Source organism: Calidris pugnax, unplaced genomic scaffold, assembly GCF_001431845.1.
Source record: "Calidris pugnax isolate Ruff unplaced genomic scaffold, ASM143184v1 scaffold44, whole genome shotgun sequence".
In the NCBI taxonomy this organism is placed as follows: domain Eukaryota; kingdom Metazoa; phylum Chordata; class Aves; order Charadriiformes; family Scolopacidae; genus Calidris; species Calidris pugnax.
In genome coordinates, this window is record NW_015094506.1 from 48,458,518 (window position 1) to 48,470,906 (window position 12,389).

General features: G+C 34.4%; 1 protein-coding gene across 2 annotated transcripts in view; it reads right to left on the reverse strand.

Annotated features, from left to right (window-relative positions):
- CACNA2D1 (calcium channel, voltage-dependent, alpha 2/delta subunit 1) overlaps window positions 1–12,389 on the reverse strand; it is a 376,039-nt gene that overhangs the window by 159,752 nt on the left and 203,898 nt on the right. For both annotated transcript variants that reach the window (XM_014963770.1, XM_014963769.1), the window contains exon 5: window positions 11,839–11,968. In XM_014963770.1, coding sequence (XP_014819256.1) covers window positions 11,839–11,968 — 130 coding nt within the window. The remainder of the gene's footprint in view (window positions 1–11,838; window positions 11,969–12,389) is intronic.

Consider the following 12,389-nt stretch of genomic DNA (forward strand, 5'->3'; position numbering starts at 1 on the left):
TTCCAGGAAAAACAAGAGCTCCGATTCATCAAATTTGACAACTTCACAGAAATAAAGTAATGTTTACTATATCTCTGTCCATTGGAAAACACATTTGCTCAAGTGTGTGGGCTAACACTATTTAATCATCAAGCATTATACCATTTATTCTGTGTGTGAACAAAAAAAATATTTATCATTTTAGAAAAAAACAATATGATTAAAATCAAGTCAACAACCATCTACATTCGTTGACGTAACAATAAATGTTGCAACTCTCTATCCTGTATGTTAAAACATAGTTTTCACATTGCATTAAGATTTTCAAAGCAGAACGATTTTCCTGGTCAGGTAATGTAAATTTCTCATACTGGTGAGAACCGCAGGAAATGAAATTTAAAGTTAATAAAGAGATAATTTAACAGTGACACTCTGTATCTCTCAGCTGATCTCTTCTAAATATAGAGCAGGCATCCTTCAATGAAATCTCATTTATTCACTGTCCATGCTATTACGTTCAAGCTGGAACTAATGACATTTCCAGGACACAATTCCTCCTCATTTACAAATTGTCAACAGAACATCATTTGATTTTCTTATTACTTTACTATCACAAAGCATCCAACAATTAAACTGCAATGTGTTATTTTAACCACAATTTTAAATTATTTTTCTGTTTTTTTTTTTCAATACAAATGTGACTGTCTTAAGGTTCTCACTATATCAAATTAATAGGAAAAGTAGGTAATATGTTAGTATGAAAATATTAGCTTTTTTTTTTATTATTTAGATGCTTCAGGGGAAACCCTAGCCAACTGACTTCAACAAGATAAAGGGAGTTTGAGCTAGTTAATAGTCTCACTGTGTCTACATATTTAGGTTTCCTTACAAAATCAGATTTAGTATTATATCAGAGTTGAGAACTTGTTAAGATAAACTATTCATTTGACCTTCTGTTACTGCTGAGTGAAACACTGTGAAAATGCAAATTTGGAACAAGCCACAAATACTGTGTAAAAAAACAAAGAAGCATGTCACTTAACCAGGAAACTGAAAAAAAAAAAAAAATCAGTAAAAATATGCTAAAAGTCTTGCAAATTATGTAAAAATCTGAAAGATTTAGTGTGATACAGTGACAAAGTAAAATATGTAGATGAGGACCTTGCAGGATTGCATTTTATGCTGCTTCTTTTATCTATTTTCTTGTGTCTGTGAACACATTATTCTAAAATGTGTAGGTAATCTATACACCCAAATTTTAATGAAAATTCCTGCTTAAATACTGAGATTTATTGAAGTTATTAGATAATAAAATAAATAATCAATAATTCCTATAAAAATCTAGTGGTACTTCATAACCACCAATGATAGATACCATAACCTTCTAACATGTTGATAAGGTATTTCACAACTCAGTCACCAGTCACAGACAGTGTCACAAACAGTATTTTTCTGCATAATTATTAAATGTAAAAAAAAAAAAACAAACTTAGAAAGAAATTCTGTCAAATATCATTGGTATCAAGACTGCCAATGCCAGAATATTATACTATTTAGAGCTAAACAAAGGGTTGGCTTTTTTTTTCTGAAAAACAACATCACGACAAAATCCTTTCAGAAACTTCATTTCAGTTTTACAGTATCAGAAATATCAGTCACAGGGAATGCTGCACTGTACCTCCTGGGTCTGATCCACCCCTAAGTCATTTCAACGTTACATGTGTCATTCAGACATGGTAATTTTGGAGGACCTTCATTTAGAGAGGCAAAAGATAAAAACCTAGGTCCTCTGAACTGCAGAAAGTCAAACTTGGAGCCAAATGTAGACACGTTCTTATTTGGAGCCTTGGCAAATTAGCAACAAAACAGACTGTTCATTATGTTGCCCAAGGAACAGAGCACTCCTATTTAAGTTCAACAAAATGACACTGAAGCAATGTGCAAAATACATATTTGCTATGTCCAGGCCATCTGTGCAGAAACTTCAATCAGATACATACTAAAACGTTAATTCCTGAGATCTGTATCTCAAATCAAGCAAAATAACAGCCCAAACAACCAAGTGTCTTCTTATCACCACAAGAAAAATGACTAGGAAATGCGAAATCAACGTTACCTGGCACACATCCCCAACCCGTCACCTCAGCACCCCTTACATCACTCTTACATCATCACTTTCCTCTTACATAATTTATTTTCCACTGTCCCAAGAAAGTCCTTAATTGTGAATGAGGTTCATACAATCCTATCTGGTCATTTCTAACAGGGAATATCAGTACTGTTTTTCCATAAAGAACCACAGGAATATAAATAATTTGCAAACCTGTCCCTGGCATAATGTTGCTTCACAAATCTGTTTTCATCCTGCTGGGCATATACAAAACGGGAGATACCAACACACACTACAATCTCTTTGGACCTTTGTGTAGCTAACCAGCACAAATTCATGCATCTCTGTGCATTCCTGTGGTAAAGTATCAACATTTAAATCGCAAGGCTCTAAAGATGTACTGGGTTTTTTGCATTCCCAATCTTCATTTCTTCTTTCTCTTTGCAAAGCTCTATGGGACTTTTTCTTAATTTGTTTTGAGCCATTCTATCAGCCTGTTTTGGAAGATTTTCTAATTTAAGATTTCATTATTTTCTTTCCTTCAGCTCTGAATGGTCTGTCACTTGCTATACCTGTCGTGCTGAGCTACCCAAGTGCGCTTCTGATTTTCAGCTGCCAACTGAGAAGGCCAAGGTCTAGATTTCTTTTTTCTCCCCTTTCTCTCTCTTTTTCCAGTGGTCAGCAGCTATTTATTCTTTTTCTACATCATGAAGTAAGGTGCTGACCTGAATGGGCCTGAGTGCTTTCAAACACTACTGAAAAGAAATGGATACCAAGGACACTCAGACTTTCACGGGAACAGGCCAAACGGTTAAAAAATGTAAATAACTGACCATGAACAGTACTCCTACAGAATGACCATTTATACAGGTAATTGTTTTAAGAGCAGTGTGTCTAACTGTATAAAAGAAAATCATTTAAATAAACAACTTGTAAGCTGAAATTTTACTTGCAATGAGATGTGTCACCTCAGTTATAAGAGGCAACTAACATTATCATGTTGATGAATGGAAAAGTCCTGGTCTCATTCTGAAACAGATGCTTAGGTTAATTCATTTTGTATGCATTGAAAAATTGTGCATTTATGTGAGGAAGTTCTGCCAGGCAGGGGTTGGCTTCAATAGAAAGGGCAGGTACTGGTCTCAATGAAATGTCCTGTCTGGAAAACAAATAAAACCAATGTGTTGCCTTTGATAGAAACAGTAATATGAAAGCAACTAGTGACAGACAGAGAAATAACCATATCTAATTTGGCATAAAACAACTTTTGTCACAGAGAAGCAACTAAGATATTTATACACTATGAAAGACCATAAGAAAATAGTAATCCAACACAAATTTCAAATCAACCAATGTAAGATATCTAGATGATGCACAGAAGATAACATAATTTATTCTAAAATGGGCGTTTGAAAAAAGTACGCCTACAAAGCCATTCAGTATTATTTAAATATCTCTATACATACATACATACACATAGATAAATATACACATGTAGAAAAGCCTACATTCAAACTGCACTGTCCAAACTTCAAAAAATACACTCAAAAAACCCAGGAAAAAAATCTGTGATTTATATATCGCCAGAGAAACACCTTATTATTAAAGTACACATTATTCCTTCCTAATAGCTATCACAGGAAATTCACTCTTATGGCAGAAATGAAGTGTAACAACCAAATCAGTAAGTCAGGCAGTAATAAATACATAAATAGTAGCCATGTCCTTAAGATATATTCCACATGTTGTTTAAAGCTTAGAAGACCATAAATTTTAGACATATATAGAAAAATCCATTCTCTAAAGATGTACAAATACACATATGCCAACGTAAAATTCTTCCCAGTCATACCCTTCCACTATCTATCTTCCTCATGTCAAAACTAAAAGCGAGCATATCATTCATGACGGTGATACCCCTTTAAAAATAGTAATAACTACAGCCATAGAATCATAGATGTATAGAATCCTTCAGGTTTGAAGGACCCTAAATCCATGCTGACTGGGCCTGATCACCTGCTTGTCCTGTACATGCTATGTGATGGCACTCAAGATGATCTGCTCCATAACCTTCCCTGGCACTGAGGTGGGACTGACAGGCCTGTAGTTCCCCACATCCTCCTTGAGGCCCTTCTTGTAGACGGGTGTCACATTTGCTAACCTCCAGGCAATTGGGACCTCCCTAGTCAGCCAGGACTGATGATTAATGATGGAAAGTGATGCAGTGAGCACTTCTGCAGGTCCCTTAGTACCCTTGGGTGGATCACATCTGGCTCCATAGATAGATGGAATCTAATGCTGGATAATATGATAATGCAGGTGATAAAATTACAGTAGAGAAGATATATTCTGATCTATTCATCTGCTGCTGATTTTGCATGCAGTTTCTTGGTAAATAACGCAGCTAAATTTATCAATAGGGATATCTTCATACCCATATTTGTTATCTTTCTTTTTAACATATTATCTATCATGGTTAGTCTTTTTCAGGATAAAATAATTTGAATCTTATTTTTTTATCTCCTGCACATCTATAATTTAATAAGTTTATAGCATTTTGTTCTGAAAGAATTGAATGAAATATTTTCAGAGTATAGGATTATAAAGATTCATCATGTGTCCAATAACTGAGGGACATAATTTTTAACCAGTAGAGGATAAAAAAATCATAGCTCATGGCTAGGCTGCCATCAGCAGAGCAAAATTTGCAGCTGTGGTATCCTAAGCTGGAAATACAAGACTTAACAAGAGTTGTTCAATAATGGGTTTTACAAATTTCAAACTTCTTTTGATGCTGCAAAGCTGAAAACCAGATTCATTTCCAGGATGAAGTCTTTCAGCACTCTGTTGATAAGTATATTAAATCATTTAGATTTTAATATCAAAACTATCCACCAAGACATTTCTAAAAATCTTAATAAGCAGAAATATTTCACATTTTCACAGAGAAAAAAACTGGCAGGCTGAACTTACTATTTTTATTTTTCTTCTGCATAATTTGTGTAGTTCAAGTAAAGAATAAACACAAACTCTTCTTATACTAATATATTATTTTTGTGTGTATAGATGTTGTCTATGTATGCATCAAGGCACTTATTCTTAGCAATGTTCGTTAGTTATTTTATGCAGCTTGCAATATATTACTGAGTTTAAAACATCTGGAAATAGCTTTGAAGAAGTAGATACCAAAAAAAATTCCTGTGAATCTTAAAAAACTTATATGTGTTTTGATTTTACACTTACAGAAAGCCTGAGTAACCTCATGACAGTCTCCCCTTACTGTAGGGCCGGTGTGAGAAGGCAATTACCATCCCTTACATTGAGAAGCTTTTAGGTGATGTATCTGAATAAAGGAGCAAGATGATATTTTCCCTTTTGAGGACCAATGCAAAGCTTGGACCATGTATCCCTATCAACGTATTTTGCAAAGCTAAACCAGATTCATAACATAAAGAAAACTTGTACCAGTTTCCACAAAGGGAGAATTCCAAACACAATAATCAATCAATCTCTCAAGTTCGTTAAAATTGTCTCTTTTTTTAATATGTCCAATAAAAAAGATCTACTGATATTCAGTGTTGTACTTTGCAGGCTGTATTGCAAAATGCCACCGTCAGTTATTTTTACCAGAAGATCATGGCCAACCTTACTGCAGAGCCAACTTTCCCCTCTTGGTACAAGAGGATTCAATACTAATTGTCATTCCAAGCTGTGCTCAAGAGAGAAAACATTGCAGAAGGAATGGAAAGGGATCTGAGGAGCAGCAGTAATCATCTGGACTCCGAAATAGATTTTGGCAGAATGCACAGCTTAAACTTTTATTACTCAGTCAAACAGTTTAACAGACACTGGAATCACAAGACCTGCTAAAATGTCCAACATAATTCTGGCTTAATTTGATAGCTAAAAAAAATGCAGTGGAAGGCAGCCACACCAAATGATAATGACAATCAGCATTTAATTTACCAGAAAATTATTTTTCACACATTTTATAAGAAACTATGCAAATGAATGTTACACAGTAAAAAAACCAAACCAAAACAAACCCACAAACCCCCAAAACCCCACAACAACAGAAAACCCACAAATGTAATGTGACACTTTTCTGCCTAAAACCCTGAGTTTAATGAACTCATAAATAATAAAGCATACAATGAAGCATCATAATCAGGCAGATTGTTTTAAGTCTACATTGATAATTCCTTACTACAGCTGGTACCTTTAAAGTAACATGTACCTAACCAATTCAGAGGGCATCTAGAACAGTCAGGGTATTCTCTAGAAGGGACTAGAGTGGGTTTCAGTTCTTACTCTATGGATTATTTCTGGTTTTGTCTCCCTAATACATCAACATTGCTACAGTTTATGGAACGGGAATGAGAAACAAAGCCTTTCATATAAACCAATAAATTACTGACATGGTCCTGCCTTTTCTGTTCTCTTGTCCCACAGTCCTTGCACCCTTCAGGTCTCAGCTTCAGCAGAAAAGTGAGCAGACAGATATGCTACAGAGATAGCACAATGCTCAATCCCTTATCTACCCAGAGTTGTTCTAGTGAATGTACTGCCATCATTTTTTTGACAATGTAGTAGAACTATTTCTTGGCTGTAACCTGCAACACTGTGTCCATCCATAAGAACTCAGGAATCTTCCAAAACAACCTAGAGCCATGGAAAAATTCTCTATGCTTGGCATTTTTTATTGGCTTTTGCTATCTAAAGCTGGTATACAGGATTAGTTTCTTTTGACAAAACTTGGTCTTTCAAGGAGGAACAAATTAATGTCAGTTACCAGACCATCTTTCTTTATCCTACCTTATTATCTTCAGTTTTGATAATTTAAGACAGAAGTCATAATTAACTTGATGCCAGGTAAATGTGTTAAGCCCAACCAATAAAACTATTGTAATCCAAGCACCAAAATACAAGAACCTCCTCATGATGGAAGATATTGTTCAAGTTTTTTGGCCCTCTGAATTCTGACAGAACCAAACACTTTCATCAAGTTAGAAAAGCTGTTTCTTTCTGCTGATTATTTAAAAAGTTTTTCATTTGAGACCTTTAGTAAGCTACTTGGTGAAAAAAAATGAAAATCATAATTGTCACAACATAAAAAGCAATACTGACCCTAGAGTTCTTTGCTTAAGCTTCTGCATCAGTATTTTCCTTCCAGGTTTAGTATTGAACCAACCAGGCAGCACTTAGGGACTTAGCGGCAACTAACATTTGCTTTATATTTACCCCAAAGCCACAGTGTTTGGTATTTAAAACAAGCTGACACTGAAAAATAATTTAAAGGTCCACTTCACTCATTACATGTTTTCACAAATAACTTGGTAATTAAAATATATTAATTAAAAAAAATAAAACAAGCAATAATTTCCCATGCCATGTGCACGAGACATACATAATGATATAATCAAACCTCCATTATTTAAAGGTGTGGACTTGAATCAGAGACTTAAAGCAATAATTTTTTTCAATCCCACCTGTAGTAAATAAACTCCATTTATCCCTTAGAAGAGAACTTGTGAAAAATAGTTCTGAATAGCTTCAATTTCTTAGCTATAACCAAAATATATCAACAGCATTAATCTTTTTTGAACCAAGTAATTTAACTGAAAAAAACTGTCTTGCCTGTCTGTTCTTGCTATTTAAACTAACACAAAAAAAGTACAAAAAAAGTTTTATTGCTCCTTCAGTCTGCTGAGAAATACTGCCAAATTTCTTACACAACACTTTATCAATATTTTGATTCCTAAATAAATCATATTTATTAAGACCTTCTATGATAAATGGTAATGCACTTTTTCTTAGTTTTTTGGAGTTGGTTTGGGGCTAGCTTTTTTTTTTTTTTTTTTGAAGGTGAATATTCTTGCTCGCATGGTTTTATTTTCCAATATTTTTACATTTCTTCCCAAATAATAGTTCTTCCTTTCAACCTCATAGCCTGACATACCCAAGAAGAAAGAAAATTCAGAATTTTCAGAAACTCAGAAAGTGAATAAATTGAAATAACAGCACAAAAATTCCAGCTGGAGATAAAATACTAGTCAAGGTAAAAACCACTGTAGCATCAAACCAGAATTTTTCAAGTTATTCCTAAAAGTTTTAATTGCTCCTCGGTACTAAGCACTATAATGTTAAAACGCTTAATTAACATCTGAATATTTACAAACATGATGCACCAGTACAAATTGATGTCCACTACCAAACTCGGTATCAAAATCTAATATACATCTTAGAAGATTTTAAAGAGCAGAAAAGTTTTGACTCCCATCCCAATAAAATGAGTGTATGAACACAGTATGTATATTTTATGCTCATTAAGCTATAAGAACCATCAATTAATCGTTACTTTGTTTATGATTATTTTAATGGGTTGTAAGCAGGGTAAACCTTTTTTCTTGCTGGTATCTGTCCAAACATATTCTAAGTGATGTCATCATGTTCAAGACACGTTACCGTCAACCTGACACTTTAATCAACTCTTCAATGTTAATCAAGTGGTGACATGTGGAAGCAATATATCAATTACTGATTTGGAGGAAGTAAAGCAGGAGTAACCACACACACACACACAAAGCAGTCCTTGTCTGTGTGCTTTGCCTAACACCTTTCCTAAAACTCTAACACCAGCACAGACTTACATCTAGAGCAACCATGGCAGCAGATGGCACATGATGCATCTCAGACAGTAAGGGCTATGTGTGGTGGTACCCACCAGGCAGACTGACCTCACTTGGCTTGTGTTGAGGATTTCCTCTTACTTCTGGCCTGCAGGTCCCATGTTCTGCTTAGGGATAAGCAGGGTACACTTTTAACAGAGATTTAGAAATAAGACTTCTGTTATTACTAATAGGAGATGCATGGATAATTCCCAGTACATGTGGTGGAAAGATAACCTGAGGGTCTGTTCTGTTTTCAGCAGCAGATTGATTTTATTTCAAAACCTAAATGGAACTTTTTAAAAATATTGAATTAAAAGCCTGGTTGGGGTCTATTTTATTTGGATTTCCCTCTCCTGTGGTGAGACTGTAATCATCAGAAAAATTAACTCTCTAGACTTTTCCCTTTCTCTACTAAGGTTTTAGCACCAGATACAGAGGAGAGAAAGCAAAACCAACTTTCATAATATTCATTTTGGCAATCAAATAACCCCCAAAGTAATAAACTTGATGTAGTAAATGGATATTTTGCAACGATTTGTCATGTATTTCTATGGTGAAATAAAAGGGACTACTCCACAACTAGGTCGTCACTGTATTTCAAAATAAGCAAATCACTATATACGTAGGAAGAAAAAAATATTTTATAGCATGTTATTTTGTCAGGTTTATATAGCTGGCACATCATTAGAGAGTTACTGGATATACCAGTTTCAAAGGGCTAAATGGAGGATGGATCCATACATTTGGAATTTCATATGACAGAAAATTGATTTTTGATTCATATTTTAAAAAATCATAACTAATAACTGCAATAAAAATGAAACCTGAATAGGGAAGAAAGGTTGCCACAGACAGCATATTGCTTAGGAGTCAGTGATTCTCAAAATCCCAGCTTCATACACCAAAAAAAAAAAATTAACATGACAAAACATGATCAACAGGTGCAAGTGAAAATGCAGATTTAGGAACACGTGTGGCTCTAACTGTAATTTTCCCTCTCCCCTAGAATCAACAGCCTGCTACTTTAAGAAGCAATAGAAATGAAAACCAAACTCAGGGATGACTGGGCAAGTCAAATATCTAGTCATTGAAACCTTTTCTGTGACATCCAAAGACACATTCTTTGTTTCTCTTGGCATCTTACAAAACATATACAATAAGGGGGAAAAAATGTGTACAAGTGTTTGCTACTGTAGTGGCCACTGGAACCTCTATCAAGAAATGACAGTTTAGCTCAGTTTAGGTGAGCTTCTTGAGCAGGAAGAAAAATGGCAATTGTGTTCAAGAGCCATTATCACACTTTCTAGGGTTATAAAATTTGTGGATAATATTGCTTGTGAAAAGAAAATTAAACTGTAGTTTGGGAAATTCGTTAGTGAATTCCAATTCCATTTCCTCACTCTGTTTCAGACAACACATGAACTTTCTTTCTGTAAAAAAACCACAAAAACTGGTGATGACTTTGTGTTTTTTTATATGAGATCTGTGATTTTTAGGTATTGTCAAGTTGTTGCCTCTGAAAGCACCACCTGAAACCAAAAGTTATCCCACTACCCAACAACAGGATTTTGCTGATGCGGAATTACAATCTTCCAGGTAATTTTCTAGGCTTCCACATCTCTGGTAACATGATAACCAGACCCACAGAATCATAAGTTTCTCATGAACCATATATGATGCATATGCAGTTACCTCTCTCAAGAAATGTACATTTCTCTCTGCTATTATAATTTTATTGGATACTAAAGTTGTACATCTTCATTTTTAGGATAACAGGCAGTAGAGTAACATTAACTAACACGCATTTTTAAAGGACACAAGTATCCTTAGGAATACCATCTCAAATGTTAAATTCAACAAAATATTTTACATGCTGTTATGATGACAATTATATGTCAAAGTTCACATGGTGTTTACAAATAGTCTAGTGATTGGAGGCATGGTTTTACAACGTTTTATCAGTGAAGAATCAATTCTCTTCAAATAAAAACAAAGGAAACAGTCTGTTTCTTCCCTGTAATCCTGCAATTAAGGTGCACTTTACCACTTATTAAAGCCAGAATCCCAGAATAATCCTCTAGGTCTGTCAGTCAAGCACACCATATAAGAATACGAGCTACTATGATTCTTTCCCCCATCATACTGACATTTCCATTTTCATCCCCGTGTCATTTATATAAGCTGCACGCAACCGTGGCCATGAATTTTAAAGAGCTCAGGTCACATTAGGGTCTCTTTCCTCTTGATGAGATTTTGAACGAGGAGAAAGACTGCATACTTGATATTAGAACCCTAAATTAAAAAAAAAAACCCTTAAAAATATGGATCCTATTTCATCTTTCTTCCCCTTTTCTAAAAATATGCAGCCATTTTGAATGCTGAAATATCTTTATTGGATAATGATTTTTTTCTTGACGATGACCACAAAAAAAAGAAGTTATTTCCATCTTGAAAGATAACTTAAATACTAAATTTTAAGATATAATTAAAGAATCCTCAGTAGTATAAGCATATTTTCATATATATATAAATTACTTTGTTTTTACATAGTTTACAAAGAGTTTATTCAAATTCTCTGCTAAAGTCTGTTACTGCAATTCTGGAACTGCACTGTGTGCAATATAAGTACTACTATCTCACACAACATGTTTGCCTGAACTGTATATGCTTTTGGGATACACAAAAATGTTTTCAGTATGCATCTCTGCCCGAGGCCAAAAGCATGTAAAGAAGAGCTGTCAAAAATTGTTTGTATTAAACAAGAATGCAGCATAGAGAAAGAATGGATAAGAAAATTAGAATATCTAAGAGTTTTGTTTCACCTCCTGTTCCCTTTCTGAAACCCAGATCCAATCCTAATGGATGTCTTTAACTCCTACTAATTCATAAGATGAATCATATGCCTAATAGAGCACATCTCTGAAGTACTACTGGAAGAAGTATAAAAAAACAGTAACAGTAAATCTGTACTAAAAATGGAGATGAAAATTGTGTTTGGAGGTTATTTATTCTTAAGATTGGGACACAAATAATAAGATTAGTATTAACATGAAATCGCTTTGTTCACAAGCTACTTACAGCCTTCATAAATATCTGTTGGTATGTGGACTGCTGCATGTTGGTACGATGTTTGCCGTCGGAAAACAGGATCATCTTCAAATACTGGTCTGATTTTCTGGCTGCCAGATTCAGTGTCATTCTTATCAGACTTTTTAAAGAGAGAATGTAAAAATACAAAATATTACAAAGCATGCTGAAAACATTTGCATTCACATTTTCCTCCTTTTACACAACAGACTTATAGCCTTTCTTTCGTAGCTAACATTTTGCATTTGTGTAGAAACACACTTATTTGCTCCAGGTCCAGAAATATTTGTGTATACTTTATTTCGAGTTATGAGGTACCTGATGCAATTCAATGAAATTAAGAGAAGTGAGAGCCTAACATCTTACACATCTAAATTTCATATGCACATGAAAATTTTATACCCATAACACAGGGTTAATACATTACCTTTTATTACAGGCTGCAAAAGAGAAGTGAGAGCCTAACATCTTACACATCTAAATTTCGTATGCACATGAAAATTTTATACCCATAAGACAGGGTTAATACATTACCTTTTATT